Below are 22,591 nucleotides of genomic sequence, written 5' to 3' on the forward strand. Positions count from 1 at the left end.
CCTGAGTCTCCATCTTCGTATCTGTGAAGGGGACCTGTTTTGCATAGGTGGAAGGCACAGCTGTTTCAGGTGTGGAAAGCACAGGCAGGATGTAAAGTATCTGCCCTCCTAGGAATAGCCTGCTGCATGTACACAGCAGTAGCCATGCTCCTGGCTGGCCGTGAGATCTCTGGGCTTGTCTCTAATCTCCTTCCTAACCCTTCCTTCTCCAAATCTATTAGCATCCTATGTGCCGTTATCTCAAATTCACGAGCCTCCTGGCTTCCCCCACTTTCTACATCCCAGCTTCTCCAACAGACTTTCAGGCCCTTTGGCAACTTCTCCATCAGATAATCTTGCTTAAGAAAATCCTGCCGCAGTTCAAAGCCGTTCTTGCTTTGTGGTCAGGAGAGCACCAAATGGGATGAGCAGCTCATAAAGGGTCTAAGTGTGGAACTTCTGTGGCCTGGGGGGAGGACCCAGAGATGGTGAACCAGAACGGTCTCCCTTTGCTGGTAGGTGCATAAGAAATGCCAGGGCATTGCTTATGATAGTCAGGGATGTGACCAGTGCTCCAAAGAGCCCTTGGTTTGGGCTTCACTGTTCCCGGTTTTGAATTATTTTATCTCCAATTTTGTGGTTTGTGAGTGAAGTCTACGGGTCCTGCGCCCCAGGCTGAGGCTTTGTTGCGTGTGACCCTGTGCTGCACCTCGAGACCTCCCGAGATGGGGGCTTGGCCTTCCTCAGTCCCATCTGGCTGTCTTGTCCCACCTTTCTCCTCCCTCCAACAGGAACCTGGGCTCAAGCAGGGTAAGAGACAGGTGCTTCAATCTGCTATGTCTCCCTAGGCTGGCGGTGTCACAGTGTATTCTGAGTGTAACTCGGAGGGATCAAACTATTACCCATCCTATCCAGGAAGCAAGTATTCCCTTCCTAGAGGGTGAGGACAGCTCACCCTAGGTGGGGACGAGAGGTACGCGGGAGGCCAGGTGTATCACCCCACTTCCCAGCTGTCCATTATGCACCGTGGCTGGCAGAGGTTGGCAGTGGAGGACTTGGGAGATGGTGGGCTCCCAGTGTGTGTATTCTATGTCAGGGAGTGGGGGTTCCAGGCCACTGAGAGTCACTGCCGTTCTTACAAGGAACCCTGAGTACGAAGGAGCATATACTAGTATTCGGCAGACCCAGGTTGCGAGTCTTCAGAACAAAGTCGGCACCTTTGCTGCTCTTCTTGCTATCTTGGCAGAGACATTGCTGTTCCTTTTGACTGGAACCCAGCTAATTATGTAGCTGTTTCTGGGTCCAATCGAAGCGGCAAGAGCTTTGGGAGCCATTGTAAGTCATTGCTGCAGCAGAGCTTGGCTTTCTTGCTTATTATATTCATGTAAATGGGCTTCCTGCCCAGGGTCACCCACCCCCGCATCCTGCCTCTCCTGGACTTGGCATGCCTTGAGCATGGTGTTTGCTGACCGTTTGTAACACCCTGCCTTTTTCTCGGAAGCTCAAATCATGGCTCTGCTGCAGGCTTCCCCCCTGCCCCCGTCCCCCATCCATCACGGCTGACTGCATTCTCAGCACCATGCTCCATGCAGAGGTCTTCTTGTCTTGTACGCACTTTGCTCTTTGTCTCAGTATTGCCCACAGCACTTGGCACCGTAAGTGGGAAACAGAGAATGTGTGACCTCATTTCTGTGTTAGGGAAAGTGACTTTGTCCAGATGCACATATGCTCTGTGGCTCAGATGATACCTAAGAGCGACACCTGTCATTGCTATCTGATGCTGGGTCTTCCCTGGTGCCCGTCTGCATCCAGGTTATTCTCATCCCTGGAACACAGTTTGTGGCCACCCCATCATACTGGGTGGGGGCCACTCCATGAAGGCCCCATCCTCTCTTTCCCAACTGGACTCTTCTTGGACACAGACTGTCCTGCTGCTGGACCTGGGAAGTGCTCTGAGCCATGCACACATTAGCCATTGGCTCTGTCCATCTGGCTCCACCTTGTGTTGTGATGAGGGCAAAAAGATGACGTCTTGAGCCAGTTGTCACATGTAAATCAGTAAATATAACAATAAGGGCAAACTGGGCTTGGTGCTGTACACTTTTGATCTCATCATGAGGGAAGAGAGGGAGGATAAGAGTTGACAGATCTCTGAGTTCGAGGCCAACCTGGACCGCAGAGTTCCAGGCCAGATAGGGCTGTCGATCTACAGTGAGACCCTGTCTCAGAAACAAACAAGAGCAACGAAAAAGGCAGTCCTGGTGAAGGAAGCCTTAGCTTCCTGCTGTGTTCTAAGAGCTCTAATTACTCATTGCGCAAGGCCATTCTGAGCAAGGTACCAGCAGGACCCTCCATTGTAGAAAAGAGTCACAGTGGGCCCTGGAGAACTGGCTGGGAAGACAGGGATTTCCTGGATGACAGTGCCCTGGAGTCCTGAGGAAAGGGACAGGGCAGCCTCACATGGTCTAGGAGATCCTCGAGGTGATGTCCTGAAGTGCCCTGAGCCCTTCTGTAGAGAACCAGGGTTTTTTTTCAGACATTTTCCCCTCCCCCCAGCAACTCTGAGTTGTTTAGGAAGTCCTTAGCCATGGAGAATGTGAGGTGTCTGGGAAGTCTCCACAGAAGCCAGAGGCAGCAGGATGCACAAATCAAAAACTGAGGACAGAGGTCTGGGCTTGGGAGAGGTTTAACTACTGCTGCTTGAACACAGTACCCAGCTCAGACCCTCATAGGACAGGGTGATGGCGGGGAGGGGGGGAAGCATCTGTCAGCAACTGCTTCATAAAGTAGGGGAAGGGAGGAGCCAGCAAACATAACCCTGGGAAGGCTAAGGTCAAGGGCATCACCAAGGAGCCAAACACACTCAACATGATGTCTCGTGGGGGCTCAGTGCTGGGTCACACACAAAGGCCAAGGGCTGACTCTGATGTAGGTGGGGTACAGGGTGGGTGATGCCTCTGCCATCCCGGCTCTGGAGGGCAACCGTCAGCAGTTCCTCTGGGGAGTGCAGCATTGGTGTCTCATGTCCTTCTTGTTTCCACAGGAGAAGGAGCCACAGCGTGTACGTCCAGCATCTTGCAGGAGAAACAGCGTGAGTTACGCCTGGTCCCCCAGAGCCTTTCCTTCCGTTAGAAAAGGGATGCCCCTGGGCCTGGTCCCCTCTCGGGCTGAAAGCTCCAAGGGTGGAAGGACCTCTCCCATTTGGCTCCTGGGCAAGAGTAGAGAGCCTAGAGCAACTTGGTCTGGGTTTAGGCAGCTCTCCTGAGACCCTGGGGTTTCTAAACCATCCATGCTGGGCAGTTCTGGTGTCAGAACTAGAGCTCGGACATGAGGCTGATGACCCTGATAGGGGATCACAGAAAGTTTGGTGGCTGTCCTATTCTCGGGGATGGAGAGCGGGAGGGACTGAGGAGGCAGCCTTCTGGAGCCTCGGTGGCATCAACATTGGATGCCAACTTCCAACAGCCGTGGCTGGTCCTGAGGTGAGCAAGGTCAGAGTGCATGAGGTTGTTCAAGGCTGGGCTCCAGAGGATGGTCCTTTCTAAACACATTCTGCTTTCTAGATACTGTCATTGTGTATGTGAGTGTGGGAACATGTGAGGTCAGAGGCCATCTTTCTGGACTTGGTTCTCTCCTTCCGTCACGGGTTCTGGGGATCACACTCAGGTTCAGGCTGCACAGCAAGTGCTTCTATCAGGGAGTTTTCCCCCTGGCCCTGGACACGCTGCTCCTTCAAACCCCTCCATAGAATGGCAAACTCTTCAGTCAGGACGCCTGGGACTGAGTTCTGGGGTTTCCTGTCCGTGTGTGTGTGTGTGTGTGTGTGTGTGTGTGTGTGTGTGTGACAACAGCCTGCCTTGATTCTTGATTCTTGATTCTTTCTGCCTGTTTTCTTAGGAAGATGGCTATGGGACTAGGTGTGCTAAGGTCACGCCAGCACACTGGTCACATGTCCCACTGACACACCAGGTGGCTTGGTAGGCAGCACCCGTGCCAGATCTTGTCTTCATTATGGGGCAATATTGACTTCCACATGAGGCTGGGTTCAGGGTGAGGGCTCAGAACTCCCCTCATTTTCCTGCCTGCTGTTCTGCTTGCGGCTATAGCTTTGGGGAGGTTCAATCCATATTGCTTCCTAACTTTCCAGGCCCCAGCTTGAGGCCTTCCTTTAAGCCCTCCCCTCCTCAGCTGATCTTCTGTGGAGGGTGTGTCAATATCAGCATCCATAATTCACGGTCCAGCCCAAACGGCTACACTGGCCTCTAGCACAGCTTCCCTGGTCCCTGGTGTCGCAGTGCACAAAGATAAGGACAGAGGCTGGTGGTCATGTGCCTCTGTCAGGAGTGGCGGCCCGCAGGCTCCAACCTCCAGCATGAAGGCAAAGAGAAAGGACAGGGTGCCAGGAAAGGGGGCAGTTAAAATTTTGCCTTATTTCATAGAGGTGACAATGGTGACACAGACTAAAGCCACCAATGAAAAGAAATGATTACAGAATTTTCAAGAGCTGAGCCACTACAATAGGAGAGAGGGAAGCCCTGACCCTGGCTGTAGCTTGTGTGCATGTGTTGGGTGGGCACTGGCTCTGGCCCTGGCCCTGGCAGCAGTTTGTATGTTGGGCAGGTGGGTGAATGTTCTTTGGAGGAGAAGGGCAGGGGAACAGCTTGGGACTCCTGGTTTGAATAATGACTGGGGATTTTAACTAGGCTGGTCTCTAGTTACCTGGCACCTGGCCCTGATTGCCTCAGGGCAGAGGAAGAAGACAGGAGTGGTGGGTGAGTGTTAGCTACAATAGGCTGGGTGTGGATTGGGGTGTGGTTGGCTGGTTTTGAAAGGCTGTATTCATGGGCAAGTTTGTTTCTGTCAGAATATGCCCATGTAGGATTACCGGTGTCTCATTTGACCAGGAAGTCCCCAACATGTTGAACCATCAAGAAGCAAAAAAAACCCAATATAAATACGTGAGGAAGGAAAAGCCCAGATCATCTATGCCGGGCTTCCTTCTTGTTCATTTCATATTTATTTTAGAGACAGAGTCTCACTATATAGCCCAAGCTGGCCTCAGACTTTTGGCAGTCTTCCTGCCTCAGCCTCTCAAGTGCGGGAGTTCAGTCCTGTACCATCGTGACTTGCTGCCGCTGTTCCTTTAGTAGTGACTCGGAGGTGAAAGCGAGCCACCTGCAACAGGCTTTGTCACCAGGAGGCCAGTCACAGCTCCCTTCCACATGTTCCCACATACACAATTGAATTGACAGGATGCCTCTATCTCCTGTGACTCCCTGAGGAAAAAATTGCATTTCGGTAGTAGCAAAGTCTTTTTTATTTCATGATTATAGATTTTGGTCAAAATTATATTGCTGAGAGCTGTCATTGTCTCCTGCTCCTTGAGGATATTTTTATGAGGGAAAGAATAGCAGCTGATGTGCAAAAGAATTTTAGAGCCGTCACATCTTTGTCTTGAAGGCTTCCCTGGCTGGCACTACCCAAAATCTAAGCCCAGTGTGTTCGGCTGGGAGGAAACTCACACTATAACGGGCTTTCCTGCGAAGGCGAAAGTCTTTAGCTGAGACCAACGCTTTCCACATAACTCTACAATTATGTCCTGCCTACAATTTCAGGCATTAAAATCATTTTTTCTTTTATGAAGTGATGGTGGTAATTGATGGCGATGTGTTTGTTTATTTCAAATCTGAAATAGGCAAAATAAAAGTTTGTGACCTGCATTTGGAAAGGCTGTATCAGGGTTTATGTTGGGAATGTGCTTTTCCCCTGGCACTTCACATCTCTACATTTTACCTCAAGTGACTTTTCCCACTGCGTGTTTGAACACTCTGAAAATAAGATAGTCCTCGGGGCGAGGAGTCAGATTCCCTGCCACCTGGGACATCACTCTGTGATGGCTGGTGTTTAAAGCTCTATCCAGTTACTGTAACTCTTTGGGAAAGTGACTTAGCATCTCTGAGCCTCATTATATGTGGGAAGATGGCTGAACTCTCTGCTTTCCAGGTCAGCCTAGGGTATCAGGGGCTGTGGAGCAGATGCACAGGAAGGGTCTTTACCATCCTCAATTATACCTTGGATTTCCATAAGCCCTCACAGCTGGAACTCCTGGGCCGTATGTGAAGGTGTATCTCATGGAGCTCATCCTATGGCTACCTGGCTTTTCCGTGATGTAAATAGCGTTTCTCCTTTATTACGGTTCAGATATGAATTACCACCCCCCTGACCGTTGGTATCCGGCTGGAGGGTCCAGTCACTGAGAAGTGATGGGTTTATAATTTGATGTTGTTACTGGGAGATGACAGAAATTACTGGAGTCATAGTCTTGGAGGTTATATCTTGTCCCTAGCTCCTTACCCTGCCCCTCCCTCTGCTTCCTGGCCACCTTGAGGTGAGCAGTTTTGCATCTTCATGTCTTTCTGCCCTGATGGTCTGCCTCAGTACATCACAGACATACCTGAGTCTCAGTAAACCTTGGAGCCTTTCCAGTGTTTCTCTGTGACATTTGATCAATACTGATAAAAAGCTAAGTAACTGGTGGGAGGTTGCCAGGACCTCTGGTTCGCAGCTCTGGGACTTGTGTGCTCCTTGGACTCCCTGCTTCTTGGTAGCTTTCTCACAGTCCTGTGTTCGTTTGCATTTGGACAGACGGCCTGGAAGTCCATGACCACTTGTGTTATTTAGATCCAGGTGGGGTGGGACGAAACGGGGGAGCGCTTGGGTGTGGGGACAGTGTCGGGGCTTGGCCTGGGGAGCAGGGGGCCTGGGCCATTCCTCCCAGCTTGCCTTGTAGTCATGGCCAGGACTGGGGCCCAGTCCTCTGTTCTGTTGGTTGATGGATGGAGTCCCTCTGGGTCTGTTATTCTAGGTGTCTCTGCTGCTGCCTCTTTGTCTCCTGGTTTCCTTTGTCCGTGTCTCTTTGCATTTCTGCCTGTCACTGCTCACTGATCACAGGGACATTTTCAGATGCTTCCCTTGTGCCTGAGTGAGCCCTCCTGTGGATGTGGGTCCCGAGAGACTGAAGCTTACTGCTCTGTTCTTCCCTTCAGAGAGAAAAGCCTCATTCTCCACAAATCTGAATTTCAAACCTGGGCTCTTTCTAGACAGCGCGCCCCCACCATCTTCACCACCACCTTGACAAATGAGCCCCCAGGACAGCACAATGCCTCCAGCAGAAAGAACTCAGGCTCACCTCCCTTTCTTGACCACCATCCCTAATTTATAGGAATCCCAAGCTTCTCTTGCTAACCTGCCCTGGCTTCCTACATTGACCTCCATGCCTCCGATGTCCGCCATTCTTGTCTTTACGAGTGGCAGGGAGGTCTTTGCAGGAAATCTGGACTTTCTAGGCCTGCTTGCCTCACTCACTCACTGCCCAGCGCTCCATCAGTGTCTCCACCCACCTTCCCCTTCCATCAGTGTTTCCTTGTCGTTTGGATGTCAATTGTCTGTGTCCATTCTAGAAACCATCTGTGCATACACTTCTTGTAGGATAGTGGGGAGGTCTGAGATCCCGCTCACCCCAGCATCCTAGTGGAGGGACAGCAGGTGGCAGGAAAGACATAGGTCCCAGGGGACTCCCTCATTTCCCGCTTCAGGACTGCAGACACTGGATGGCATGCTCTGTGGAGGGAGCTGTTCTGTCCTTGTGAGCTTCCTGCATTGTCTACGGGATGGAAGTCTGCTGCCTCTCCTCACAGGGGACATGAAACCTATTCCCCACAGGCCTCCCCTGTCACTCTGGCTCAGCAGGTGCTAGGTGTGTTGGGAATGGCTCAGGATTTCCCCTCTGATACCCATTAGACCTGGAGCTTGGGAGGACTGAAACCATGATTTCGGGATCACAATGTGGAAACAAAGATGGCCAGGAGCAGATGGCTCCTAAGCAAGGCAGTCATTTTGCTCTCTCAACTCCACCACCCGCAGAACTTGACCATGCCTGACCAATGTGGATCTCCTGTCCTGAAGTGTTTTTATTCCCAGTTGCCCCAGGAACCTGGGGAGGCGCTCTGTCCATTCTGTCACACAGATGCTTTCTGAAGGACCAACTTCATTACCACTCGTCATCAGACTGTGCATAGGTCAGGGACATGGAAGGACGCTTGAAGCTCCCTCTTCATGGAAAAAGTTTACTTCCTGTGGCCCTCAGGGTTAGGCCTGGCCCACATGGCATACAACATGAACTTGAGACATGCTGGCTATCAACTAGCTTTCCCAAGGGCCAGTGCCGGCATCAGCTACATCTGTCCCACGTGTGGGGCAGCTAACCACAGCCATGTTTGTAGATCAGAGCAGGGGTGCTCAGTGGGAATCTAACTCCCTCTAGTTCCCAGACCAGAACCTGGCAGTGGCCAATACTAGGCTCCAGTTTTCTGGTCCCAGACTGACTTTGCATCTTCATCCTTACCTCAGCTTCTCTGTTAGAGCCAGATGTATCTAGGGGCCGAGTCCAGATTCCAGCCCCTGGCTCTAGTCTGAGGGTGGATCCTCAACTCAGATGGAGGTGGTGAGGGCATTTCAGCATCACCCTCCCCACTGGACAAGGCTGATGTCGTACCCCATTGCCTAGGCTCAAAAACTAGAGGACAGTTTCCTTCCCTGAAAACCCTCAGATCATAATCCACCTGGGATGACCCCCAGGCACAGTGTACAAAGCCCCTTGCCCACAGCTGGCCTCCCCTCCTCCGCCTGGTAACTGGTATCTTTTCCTGGCCTGTGTGGGCAGCTTGCTGAGCACAGCTGCAGACAGGCTATATTTAGCCAGCTTTAATGAGCTCAGGGTGGCAGACGTCCGCCTTGGGAGCACTTTTTCTTGCATGTGTGCGTATGTTTGGGCCTGGCACGCTTCCTTCCTTTGTGCGCGTGCACGAATGGAGTGCCCCCTCACCTGTGGCTGTGCACTAATATGTGGCAGTGCACTGGTGTGCTCATTTACCTGGGGCTAGTGTGTGCGGTGTGCACAGATGTAAGTCTCTCTGCACAGAATCTCTTGTGTTGCGGTTGTGTACAGTTCTGATGCTTGTGGTGCAGAATGGGAACAAATCATTAGTCCATTCGCTTGTTTGTTGAAAAAAATACTTAATGAACACCTTTATTAGCGAGGGCCATGATAGTCTCTGGGGATAAAACAGAGCACAGCCAAATGAACACAGTCTATCTTTTAAAGGTTTTATAGTCTGGGAGCTGGAGGAAGAGTCCTCAAATAACTATAAAACTACAATTGTGGGCCGAAGAGATAGATGGCTCAGCAGATAATGGTGCTTGCTGCCAAGGCTGACAATCTAAAAGTTTTTCCCTGGAACCAGCATGGTACAAGAGAATCAGTTCCCACAAGTTGTCTTCTTTTCTCCACATGCGTGCCATTGCACATGAGTACTGGTGTTTGCCTGCTTGTGCATGCTCATGCGATGCGCGCGCGCACACACACACACACACACACACACATACACACGCTCATGCACACACACAGTGCTAAGGATTTCTGGGCTAGATAGTTGACTTAGCAGTTAAGAGGACTGGCTGTTCTTCCAGAGGACCCAGGTTCAATTCCCAGCACCCACATAGAAGCTTAACAACCATCTTTAACTTCAGTTCCAGGGAATCCAACATCCTCTTCTGGCCTCCATGGGTACCAGGCGTGCATGCAGTGGTACACAGACACATGCAAGCAGAATACCTACACTCATAAAATACAAAAGTTAAAGACAATTGTAAATACTTGTCCCAGGAAAGAGATCCATGTTGCTTTGTGGGGGGAAAGGTAGACCCCCCTCTCTAGGAGGAAGGAACATGGATGCTTCTGTAAGAAAGGGGAACACATGAACAGTATTCAAAAGTCCAGACATAAGAAGTAGAGGTTCGAGCAAGGTTCAGGTGTGGTGAGAGGGAAGTGGGGGTGTTTGCCAACTGTCTGAAAGGCAGAAGTGGCTGAGTTTGGAGGGAACGAGGGACCAGAGGTAGAGGTAGGCAGAGTGGTGGTGGGGTGTGTGTGTGCAGACTCTGGTTGACAAAGAAGTGTGGAGCAAGGGGAAAGGTGAGACTAGAGGGTATGGTGATTCGCAGTTGTAGGCTGTACCCTGGGTCTCAGGCAGAGGTCCGGCAGAGGGAAGGCTCATAAACCACATGGCAGGAGGAGAGCCTTGCAGAGGGATGCAATTCACGGATGACTCAGTTGGCATCCATGGGGGCAGCTTCCTGGAGAGTGCCTGACAGAGGGAGCATGCCTCTTCTCAGTTCTCCTATAGCTCTCCCTATGGCTCAACCTTACCAGAAGCCTTGGAGCCTCCTCTTTAGGGGCAGGGCTTAGGATGTGTGGCCGGTGGGGGTGGGGGTGGGCATGGGAGGCCACTCAGTGTAGACCAAGGAATTGGTGTCAAGGAACTGCACTGTCCTCTGTTTCTCAGAAAGCCAGTGTGGCTTTGGCCTTGGGTCCCACCCGGGTGAGCAGATGAAGGATCCCTCTGGCAAGTGCACAGGCATCTCCTTCCCTAGTATCCCTGAGTCTCTGCATCTTCCCTGACATTGGTTGGTATCTGCAGCCCTGTGCACACATGGGCAGAATCCCTGTGCCCACACTAGAGGGTACAGGGACTTTTAACCCAGTCCCTGGTCACCTATTGTCTTCATCTGTAGCTTCTGGTGGATTCCTGGGTCTCTAGGTGAGCAGGCCTTTGAGTTCCTCTCCCTCATGGAACTGTGAAGGGCCCAGACCAGGTCTTCGTCCACCCCTCAACTGGGATGGTGAAGCAGGAACCTTTTGTTTTTAACTTGAAGGAATCTCTTGTGTCTTCAAATCCTCTTTTCCTGGTAACAAAGAGAAAACAAGAGCTGGGGAGCTTTGCCACAAACCTCGAGGCAAAGTAGTTGGAACAAGCAGAAAATATAAAGTCAAATCTCAGAAAGGGAAAAAAAATCACCTTGTTACATGCACTTTGAAAATATTCTTAGTTTTGATCTGTTTTTTTGAGTAGGCCGTGCGTGAACAAGGTAAAAGCTCAAAAGGCATGAAGGATGACGCACGTACCTCCCTCTCTCCCTCTCTGCACCCAGCTCAGCTCACCCAGTCCTTCTTCCCAGAAGTGGAGAGGATGACAAGTATCTCATGTCCCACTCCAGACTCTGAAAACATGAACATATCCATAAATATTCACTTCCATATATATTTTTATATGTACCCCACACAGATGGGAGTGCGCTGTGTGCTCTGTTTCCCTCCTTGCCTTCTGTGGATAATATACCGCGATTCTCCTTCTCTCTCAGAACATCTACAGGGTTCAGGTTCATTGATCTTGGCCTTGAGTGTACTGCATCTCTGGGAAGCATTTTATTTAGCTTGTCCCCTATAGGTTGCCTCTCATCATTCAGTATTGTAAACAACATAGCAGTGGTTAATGGGAGTACATGTAACATGTTCATCACATGGACTTGGCATTGCTGGGTCATCGGGTGTTTTGTGTTTTGGATGGCATTGCCAGATGGCCCTCCAGAGACGTTGTATTGACTTTTATTCTCAAAAAACCTGTTTTCTCACAGGGTGTTGACAGTGGCTGATCTGCAAAACAAAGGCAAGGAATTGTGAGTTATTTCAGTAAACTTTAGGGTTCTCAGCACCTTTTTGTGTATGAGAGTCATTTCCTGTCCCTTGGCTGGGAGCCCCTGTGTTTGCAAGGGATGCTTAAGTGTGTGTGTGGGGGGGAGGGGAGTCTCGCTGGATGAGGCTGCTGTGTTCTGTTGTGAGAGTGTGTACTTCCAGGCAGGCAAGCCCAGGCCTGATTAGACAGGAAATCCTAACAGAGTCAGGCCCCACTGTCCCAGCAAGCTCCTGTGCCCCATAATAAGGCCTGCGTGCTTTCCCTCCTAGCCCTGGCTCTTGTGAGGGGTCAGAGCTGTGGTGCAGCAGGCATTTGGGGACTGAAGAGATCACCCCTTTCCTATCCAACTCCCTGACTGTAGCAAGTAAGAAGTGTGACCCGTGACCTGAGTTCAGATTTTCTCAGGTGTTATCAGTTAGCTTTTCCCACACTGTGACAAAAATATCTGTTAGGAACTTAAAGGAGAAAAGGTTGGGGTTCTTTTGACTCAGAGCTTAAGTTCTTCATGTGGTGAAGACCTGTGCATGAAGCCTGTGGTGGAGTGGTTCATTTGTGCCTTGAAAGAACAGGAAACAGGGGTGGCTATAACCTCTAAGAGGCTTGCTCTTTAGAGCTCGGTGTCTGCCACCTAGATGCCATGTCCACAACCTCCCCAGAACAATACCAACAGCTTGGGATGGTTGTTCAGAAACTTAGGCCCACGAGGGGTGTTCTACACTGAGACCGTCCACTTCCAGAGAAGAGTCTCTTAGTCCTTTCTTGGTCTTCTGTGTGAGATGTTTAGGCTATCCTGGCTTCTCAGAGGAGCGTGAAGACTGCCCGAGACATGAGGTGAGGACTGCATACTGGAGACCCAGATGAAGGGACCTGTGTTCAGTACAGAGGGCTCAGTGGGGACACCAGGCTTGGGGATGTCACACCCTCCTGGCAAACTCACCTGGCCTGGTTCAAGATGGTGGCTTTCTAGCCCTGAAATGGGTTCCCTTAGCTGAGTTACTTCTCCAAGACGTTCCCATGCTCATTTAGGGTGCCCGACAGTATGTTCTGAATAGGTAAGGTCTAAGGCCCAGACCCTAGCAAGGGTCAAGTGTCAAGGGGCATGGGGCAAGCTTTTATCGGGCTAGTACCTCTTTAAAGACACTGATTTACTGCACACAGCTCTGCCTGTTAGCTAGGCAAAGCCAGGCGGATATGATTGGATTTTGACCTTGAGAGGGTTAAGAAGGCACCTGAGGGAATCTCAGTTTCTAGATCCCACTAACCCTGGGTGGAAATTCCATCCCAGCATCCCTGCCAAGTGTATATTGCATAGCTTGCTTGCATAACATCAGTAAAAGAGAATTCCCTGCCTGCAGGCCAGAACAGGCCACTGTAGGCAGCTGTAAATGCTTCCAAAGTATGTTCAACCATGACATGTTGTTGTCCTGCGCTCTACTTCCCAGGCTCAGCTTGCATCTCTAACTGGGTCTGCAGTGTAGATCTGTGGTGTGGGTCTTCACTGTGAATCTGTGGTGTACAACCACAGTGTGTATCTACTAAGTGATCTGTAGTATGGATCTGTGGTGTGGGTCTTCACTGTGAATCTGTGGTGTACAACCACAGTGTGTATCTACTAAGTGATCTGTAGTATGGATCTGTGGTGTGGGTCTTCACTGTGAATCTGTGGTGTACAACCACAGTGTGTATCTACTAAGTGATCTGTAGTATGGATCTGTGGTGTGGGTCTTCACTGTGAATCTGTGGTGTACAACCACAGTGTGTATCTACTAAGTGATCTGTAGTATGGATCTGTGGTGTGGGTCTTCACTGTGAATCTGTGGTGTACAACCACAGTGTGTATCTACTAAGTGATCTGTAGTATGGATCTGTGGTGTGGATCTTCACTGTGAATCTGTGGTGTACAACCACAGTGTGTATCTACTAAGTGATCTGTAGTATGGATCTGTGGTGTGGGTCTTCAGTGTGAATCTGTGGTGTACAACCACAGTGTGTATCTACTAAGTGATCTGTAGTATGGATCTGTGGTGTGGATCTTCAGTGTGAATCCACAGAGTCAGTAGGTCTATGGTGGGGAATCCATGGCGTGGCTCTGAGGTGTGTATCTGCAGCGTTAGTTAGTGTTGTGAATCTACTGCGGGAATCAGCTTGGATCTTCAGAGTGGATCTTTAGTGTGGATCTGCAGCCTGGACATGCAGTGAGGATCTGTGGCGTAGACCTGTAGCCTGGCCATGCAGCGTGGATTTGTAGCATGGATCTGCAACCTGGGCATGCAGGGTGGGTCTGCAGCCTGGGCATGCAGTGTGGATCTGTAGCCTGGATCTGCAGCCTGGGCATGCAGTGTGGATTTGCAGGTTCACTTGGTTGACTCTTGTCCAGGCTGGCCCTAAACTTTCTACAGTGTTCCTGCCAAATTATTAGGCTCCGGGTATGCCCTCAAAGTGGCCTGAAGTCCTCACTTTGAACTGTCATTCTGGTTTGGGCAATCTCATTTTGCAGCTCTGGATCATGTAAGTAGATTTGGTCATATGATCTAGATAAGTTTTAGGCATGTGACTCTGACTTGGTCATATGACTTTGTTCATGTGATCTTCCAAGCTTGAGATCCCTGTAGCCTGGTGCTGGATTTTCTGGGTGTTTTCAGCTCTGACCCGAGTTGGGTGATAGATAACCAAAAGAGCAGAAATCAGAAAGAAATACTGAGTTATGTGTTAAAGCCAAATACAAGATGTAAGTTTGTGACCAGCTTGTAATTGTTCTTAGTGTAAATAGGACAACACATGCTTACAGTGTCCACTTAATGTGCATCTTCATAAATACTCTGAGACTAAAATAAACATTAGCCAACTAAAGAAACAGTAGAACATAAGGAAAGGTGGAGAATAGGGGAAACCAACCTTGGTCCTAGTGGGACAAAAAATTACATTTCGATGATTTCCTTGGACTACAAGGCTCAAGAGCTCTGTCCCACCCCTTCCATCTGCCTAGAATGTTGTTTCCCAAGGCTGGATGCTGGGGCACCTTCAGGGGAGGGTGACCTGGTGTCTGATTGACAACTGAAGCCAGGAGCTTTCAAGTCTAGCCCTGAGGAGCCTTCCGGGACTGCCTAGCAGCAAGGCTGGGCTAGAGTCAGGAAGTAGGCCCAAGTTAGTCAACTTTCTGCTCCCCCACAACATTTGATACAATGAACTTTAAAGAAAGAGAGGCTGAACACTCAATGAAATTCAGCTGGCTCACTTTCATCTTTCAAGTAGCCCCCAGGGAAAGGTTCATTGGATAGGAAATTTTTTGGTTTTATAAGAGCCCAGGAACTTTCTGGAAAAGGTGAGTTTTTTTTTCCTGCTTCTTGCCATCCTGTCTGAATTCTGCTATTGAAGACCAATCCCCACCTATTATTTTGGCTCAGAGTTTCAGAGGTGTCAGTTGATGGTTGCTTGGAGTCTGGGTGGCACAGTATACCTTGCTGAGAACATGTAGGGGAGGAAGTTGTTCACCTTCTGCTTGCCAGGAAGCAAAAGGAGAGACAGGAAGGGCCTGGTGGCCCTAAAGACACTTTAAGTCTACACCCCTTTCTCACACCAGCCCCCATTTTCCAATAGAACTGCAGCTTGGGGATCAAGCCTTTAGCACATGGGCACCAGTGGGACATTCAAGCTCTAGTATGGAGCAAGAGGGCAAAGTCTCCAGGAGCTGCAAAGCGATGCTTCTGCCTATCTGCGTACTTGGTCTTGCAGACATTTAGGTCCCTTTCAGGACAGGCTACATGGTTCTGGGCTGGGCCAGCTCCACTCAGTTCACTTCGTGGGTCGCTGGTAGAGGTGACAGCCACTGCCAAGGGACTGGAGGCTGGAGAACAAAACCGAGTAGTGAGCATTTGCTCCCGTTAGGTCCTGGCAATGGGTGGCAAGTGACTGGGGACAGTTTGGCTCTTCTGCCAGGCTAGGGTGATGTTTTGCTTAGGGAACCAAGCACGTGGGTGCTGACCTTGGCTTTTGTCTCTGGAGCAGTATGGTGCATGGTAATTAGAAGGGATGATCAGGATTTGTGCTTTCCCAAGGCTGTGATTAAGCAAAAATAGCCTCTGTTCTTTAGCCGGCAGAAAGAAGCATGGTGAGCTGGGTGGGTCACCAGTCCCAGGGCTGGGGCTGGCAGGGTGCTGGGAGCAGGCACTGTAGTAGCTGGCCTGCCTCAAAACCCGTCATAAAACATTGTCACAAAACCAGTTTACCTGCCATAAGTGTGAGCCCAGTAGGGACCCAGCCTGAACAGGGTCATGCAAATAGAGATGAACAGGTGGTGGAGAGAAACAGGTGGCTTGATGACCAAGTCCTGGGGCCCCTTGCAGGTGGCTTTCCACCACCCAGAATCCTTTGCTGGCATCTCAGCACTAGAAAACCTGGTGAATCCTCCAGGTATGGAACAACAGGCAGGTCAGGAGCAGCTAGCATTCCCAGAACACCTTAGATCCCAGCTCCTCCCAGGACTCGCTCAGGGAATTCTGCCTCACAGAGAAAGAGGGATTGCTCCCTGAACCTGGAGTCTCTGAGGCCTGAGCAGCTTGGAGAGGCTGTGTAACCATGAGCATCTCGGATCATCACTTCTAAACAGTTTTTATGAAAGGGCCAGACCCTGAAAGCTGATAAATTCTGCCTTTATGAGGCTCCTTGTTTGAAGGAAAATAGAGCAACCTTATAATAGTAGGTCACACCCCATTCAGCACATGAGGTAACATCCTGGTCTAGGTAGGTCTGAGCAGACTTTCCAGAAGGAGTGGCTATTGAGTAGGGTCTTGTGGAACACAGATGTGTTTTTAGTTTGCAAAGGGAAGAAAGGCTCATAGGCACACAGCTTGGCATAAGCGAAGGTGGAGAGGAGCAGAAGAGTTCTGCCTTGTGGGAGAATCAAACCCAGTGATCTTGATTGTCATGCGAGGTTCTTAAAAGAACTAGCCTTTGCTGAGTGTGGGGGTACCTGCCTATAATCTCAGTGTGCAGAAAGGCTGAGGCAGGAGGATTGCCAAGGACTGGAAGCCAGCCTGAGGTACATTGTATGATCTAGTTTTGAAACAACAGTGACAGCAGCAACAGTAACAATAGCAACATTGCAAAGCCTTATGGGAAGGGGACAGACAGACAGATAGACAGAGCAGTCTTAAGGTTACTCTCCTGCTTGTTCACAGAAGCCTCTGCTAGCCTGTGGATGACTCTGGTCCTGGCAGGAAGTGCTGTAGGGAGCAGTGTCTGCATTCACCAGGCAAGGTCTCCTGGCCTCTCTGACAAACAGCACAACATCTATACCTCTGTGAATCCAAGGAAGCAAGGTTCTGTTCCCAAACTGCAGAAAGAATGAGATGCTTCCTTTCTGCTGGGGAGTGAGGCAGGGAGAAGTCATGCTGCAGATACCTCTATCCTGTTTCTAGCCCTCAGCTCTCATCCCTACTGATTGGGGAACTGTTTCAGCATCATCTGTGGTCAAGATGCCTTGTGTATCCACCAATTCCTTGAGTATTGTGTGGTCTCCAGGGAGCTGACACCAGGCAGATGGAGACTGTTGGAGCTCCTAGGTCTGTGTCACCAGTGAAGACGCAGGATTCAGCCCCTACTTAACCGAGGGCATGGTGCCCGGAAGACAGCAGGACCCTCATGTCTTCCCTGCAAGTTATTTATAGCCTCGCAATGGTAATTTGTAGCAATCACAGCATTTAATCCTGTAATCACACTGCAAGCAGGCACCCAGCCCAGTGAGGTCGGTGAGCCTGCCAGGGCTCAGGGAGGGACTTGGCGGCAGGACAGGGAGTGTGGAGGCGGTAATGTCCTTATCAGCCTCTACCTCATCTTGTCAGCCATGCCCCGCCCCCTGCACCCTGGATAATACGAATAACAATAGCAGCTAACACATTTCACAGGTGTCATAGTCTATGCCTTGTTCAAAAGCCGTCACCCATAGGAGTTCACTCATTTTCACTATCACTCCATAAGGGAGTTACAGTATCACTGTGGCACTCCAGGTGAGGGAACAGGCTCAGGTCACACAGCTGCTAAGAGTCATGTCTTGAACTTAGGCCTTTTGGTTTCAAAGCCTAGGGTTTTGGAGACCATGGTCTCAGAGGTAGAGATGTCCCATCTACCTCCGTCCCACCCCTCCCCTACTATTAGCTTTGGCTCTGCAGACACACACTCTGGGCTCCTCGGCGCACCTGCCCCAGAGGAGCATACGTGCTCAAGAGGCCACACGCACCACAAGACAACTTTTCACTTTGTGTTGGCGTTGGCTTCTTTCCCAGACACTCTTTCCCCGGTGACAAAGTTTAGAAAGGGGACTTGGGCAGCACACCCGGACTCTATTCATCAGAAGTCCTCTGCTTTTTGCCTCTGCGGAGAGGGACAGCCTGCCGCTTGCCGCTTGGAAGGGCGGGGCACGTCTGGCTGAGTGCCCTCTTCTATGGAGGTGGGGCCCTCTAGCGGGGAGTCCTTGGCCTTTTATATTCTATGGCTGTCCTAAATGGCCTGGGTGGGATGCATGTGAACTACACATTTTAAAATTTACTCATCTGTAAAATGGGGCTAAGAACAAGAGTTACTTAAACTGAGAAGGCAGATGGGGCGATGGGTGAGTTGACCCCTGTCAGCCCTTAATAAAGGCTCATTGAAGTGGGCTCATTTCTCTTATCTTTATGGCCATACTGACCTGAGTGCAGAATTTTGGCTTCTCCTATTCAGACTCAGGGCCAGGTCTTTTATAGTTAGAAGAAGAACAGGGGACTGGGGGAAGGGCAGCACTGGCCTCCAATCTCAATACCCAGGAGACAGGGGAGAGGAGGATGGTGAGTTCCATGCCAGCCTAGGCTATTTAGGGAGACCTTGTCTCAATAAAAACACAAAACAAAAACAAGACGCAGGGGTGAGTAAGGCACGTGCCCGAGTTGGAATCCCCAGAAGTCACTTAGAGCTGGACACAGACCCTGCGTCTGTGATTCCAGTGTTCTTACTGCAAGATGGGAAATCAAGACAACAGAATTCTCAGAAGCTTGCACGTGACCATTTCTCAACAAGGTGAGAGATGAGGACCAGTGCCTGAGGCTGTCTTCTGACCTTCACATGCAGGCTATGGCACTTCTGCGCGTGCGCGCACACACACACACACACACACACACACACACACAGAGAGAGAGAGAGAGAGAGAGAAAGCCACTTGCTCATGCTATATAAACTGATGAAAACAGACAGGAGAATTAGAGAAAGTAGCAGGCAGAGCCAGGCCTTAGGAACATTTGTGCTAGCCTCTTCCTCATAAGAGCCAACCTGTCCTATCACCGAGGAAAGAATTTTAATCCCCGCAGAAGTAGCTCAGAGCTCACAAAGCAGTTGCCTTTAGCTCAGGGTTGTGTCTTAGGGACCGGATAGCTCAGAACTGCTCTTCCCAGCTGAGAACAACTCCTTGTGTAGAATTCTTTGCAGATAGATCTCACTGGACCAGGCTGGGGAATGGGGAATGTCGTCAGTCCTAGGCTGACTACAGTCATGGGAAGGGCCTCCACTAACCCTGCAGGGGTGAGAAGGACCTTGGGGAGGATTATCATCATCTAGAATGGACTTCTGGGCAAGAAGGTGAGTTCCCCATCAACAGAGGCAAGCGAGTGCTTCAGAGTCCAGCTGTGTTTTTTTTTTTTTTTTTTTTTTTAACACAGGCAATAGTATCCATCTCCTGGGGAATGGGAGAGGAGGCACGGTGGGCTGGGTGAAGTAAGGACTCTTGGGCGGCAGACATTGTTTATGTAAAGGGAGGCTGTGGGATATCTAAGATCTCTTTCCATATGAGAGTCTGGTTCAGTCTGACCTAATGCAGAGCACGGGGCTTAGATCAAGCATTGGCACATTATTCTGGAAAGATCAAGATAAATATCTTATGGTTTGAGGGCTGTGAGTTTGTTGTCACCGCTGAAGTCAGGCCTGTGGTGTGAAGGCAGCCATAGATGATACATAAATGGATGAACTGTCTGTGTGCCAAGAAGACTTTATTTACCCAAACAAGGGGCAGATTCTGTCCTTGGCTAGAGACCTCTGTATTCGAGCAGTGGGAGCCCAGGAGCCCGAGAAGCCCTTCCCGGGGAGGTGTTGGCTTAGGCAGCTAGCAGAAGTGAGGAAAGCCCTTCTGAGTGACTCCAAAGTGCCTGCTGGATGCCAAGTGTCATGCCAGACGGTGGCCTTCCCTTTCTGAGTGGTCACTTCCCTCTGGACCATAATCCTGTAGTTCAAAGCTTTGCTGTCTCACTAAGAACTTCAGCCAGGTTTGATTATTTTATTTATTTGTGGTGGAAATGGAAGCCAGGACCTTGTGCATGTTAGGCAAGTGTGCTCTTACACTCCCAGGCCCAAGGAGATATTTTTAAAAAATACTTTTTTTTTTAAATTGGTCTGAGACTGGAGAGTTGACACAGCGGTTAAGAGCATTTGTTCTTGCAGACGATCTGGGTTCAATTACCAGCACCCACATGGTGGCTCATGACCCTTTGTAACTCTAGTCCCAGGGAATCTGATGTTCTGTGATCTTCTCACCATGTGTTACACAGATATACATTAAGGCAAAATATTTATAGTCATAAAAAAAACAACCAAACAACAGCAACAGAAACGGGCTGTTAAAATGGTTCGGCAGGTAAAGGAACTTACCACTAAACCTGATTGATAGCCTGAGTTCAGTCCCTGGGACCCACGTGATCAAAGGAGAGAGCTGATTGCTGTGCGCTGTCCTCTGCATGCTTACACAAACAAAATACATAAATAATGTAATAAAAGAAAAATCAGCAACAATTCCCCCGAAAGAAGAAAAACAAAAGTAAAAATGGAATTTGTCTAATGAGCGCTGTGCTTGTACAATAGTAAAACCTGAGAAGTCCTGTCTCTGCTCTCCATCCAAAGCCCGTGAAATATAGTGATATCATTGCTGTCCAAGCCCAATGGCCTGAGCTCCAGGGGAGCCAGGGATGTAAGTCCCCATCTCCAGCTAGAAGGTGGAGACCCAGAAACACCGTATCTCAAGGCTGACACTGTGCCCCTCCCAACCCTTTTGCTGTGTTCAGACCTCCACAAAAGGGATGGCACCTGCTTACCCCAAGGGCAGACTCTTCTCAACTCAGCTTCTGTGGTTAGAGCACCACCCTCCTGGAAGCCCCTCCCAGGCACACTTGGGAGACACAGGGCATCTCTTAGCCTGGTCACATTTAGATGACCCGAAGCACAGCTGCTCCCCAGCTGTTCTCATGGGACATTTGCATCAAGTTCCTGGATGTCATAGCTCTAGCACAGCTGCCATTACTGGTGAAATAAGAAGGGCAGCTCTTTCTTAGGACTTCCTGTCGTATTTGTGATGGCTGACCTCAGCTGGCCTTCTTTTCCCTAGAAGGGCAAGGCCGTTTTGCATGTATATACTCCTGAAACAGGGTCTAGACTGGGTGACCCTCCCTAGCTGCTGACTGTAACTCCAGCTTCCCAGTAATTCAGGGCCTCTGCTACATGTATGGGGGGCCAGTGTGGTGGGCGCCTGCTGCATTCTTTCTGTCCTCTGCAGGAGAACTGTATCGGGTGTCCCTAAGAAGACAAAGGTTCCCAGCTCAAGGAAGCATTGAGATCCACGAAGATGGCGAGGTGTGCTGGATTTTGGAGGCATCCGGTCCGTCTGTAGCCTGAATCTTAGGAAGAACCCTGGGAGGATAGACAGGCTGCCTAGCCTCCATCCAGTTCTTCTTTGCTGTATGACCCCTGGGTACCTCCCTGTTCTCCGGGCTTCAGGTTCTTATAGGCACAAGAAGAGTCACTGAAGACTCATCCTGTTGTGCTGTTCATTGAGGGTCTGGCCCTCCTGGTAGCCTTCTGGAGGCTCCAGAGTCCCATAGGGGTTGTGGGGTGTCAGTCATAGTCCCTGTGTCTCTGTCCTTGTGCATCCTGGGATTCTGCTGCCTCCCTGTCTATATCCTTGTCATGTCCCTCTCAGGAAGGCTGCTCACAGCGTTCCTGCAAGACGCATGTCCTCCTGCTGGTGCTGCACGGGGGCAACGTCCTAGACACCGGTTCTGGTGACCCTTCCTGCAAGGCGGCCGACATTCACACCTTCAGTTCTGTGCTGGAGAAGGTCACGCGTGCCCACTTCCCTGCTGCCCTGGGCCACATCCTCATCAAATTTGTCCCTTGTCCTGCCATCTGCTCGGAGGCTTTCTCGCTTGTCTCTAAGTGAGTCATTTCGGCTTGTTTGTACGGTCTGGGTTTGGTGTGGGAGGTGTAAATGGAGGGGATACCCCTGCCTTGGGAGGCCTGTCTGGTGTCAAATAGCTAAGGATGCTGTGGAGAGCATCCTTAGTGGGATATGCTCATTAAGAGTCCTCTATCAGGACCTGGGAGCGCCAGCTTCCCCATGCTAGCCCATATTCACTTCCTGTGCCTCAGTTTGAATGAAAGAAGAAACAGGCCCCAAGAAGTTTATCCATTTCCCCCCAGCTATCCAAGAATGAAGCCAGGAGTCACACCAAGGCAGCCTCCCTCCAGAGACCAGCCCTATAGGGTTAGGTACTGTAATGGAGGTAGCCCGAGATAGAACTAATTCCCAGTCAGGGAAGACTTCCCAGAGGAGAGTTGATTTTAATGTCATAGCGTGGCTAAGTGTATGTCCTCTCTGGGGCCTGGACTTGAATCCTTGGGGAATTGTGCCACCTCTTCCTCCCTTAAGTCCCTCACCTGTAAGATGGAGGTGATGCTGATGCTGGTGTGTAGGTGTAGGGACACATGGCAAGTGTCCACATAGCACCGAGATGCCCCTGGCTGCCCCACTAGCATCCTCCTAGGGCCAGGGGCATGCTCAGCTTGTTTCCTGTTGGTGGAGAGTGAGATGATAGGGTCCTGTCCTAGCTCACAGCAGACACCAACTTGTAGGCGCAGGGAGGGAAAGGTATGTCAGAAGCACAGGCTGAACACTAGGCTACTTCTTACAAGTGCCGGTACGTCCCTCCCATTGTGGACCCAGGTACCAGTGAGGG

At 50.3% G+C, this 22,591-nt stretch overlaps 1 protein-coding gene across 3 annotated transcripts in view; it reads left to right on the forward strand.

Moving 5' to 3' along the window:
• Positions 1-22,591, forward strand: part of Pitpnm3 (PITPNM family member 3) — a 97,150-nt gene that overhangs the window by 49,673 nt on the left and 24,886 nt on the right. For all 3 annotated transcript variants that reach the window (XR_012912352.1, XM_075991780.1, XM_075991782.1), the window contains 3 exons: positions 3,023-3,070; positions 21,133-21,209; positions 21,556-21,791. Coding sequence is in view for 2 of the 3 variants with exons in the window: in XM_075991780.1 (XP_075847895.1) it covers positions 3,023-3,070; positions 21,133-21,209; positions 21,556-21,791 (361 nt within the window). In the remaining variant the exon portion in view is untranslated. The remainder of the gene's footprint in view (positions 1-3,022; positions 3,071-21,132; positions 21,210-21,555; positions 21,792-22,591) is intronic.

This window comes from Microtus pennsylvanicus, chromosome 11, assembly GCF_037038515.1.
Source record: "Microtus pennsylvanicus isolate mMicPen1 chromosome 11, mMicPen1.hap1, whole genome shotgun sequence".
Classification (NCBI taxonomy): Eukaryota; Metazoa; Chordata; class Mammalia; order Rodentia; family Cricetidae; genus Microtus; species Microtus pennsylvanicus.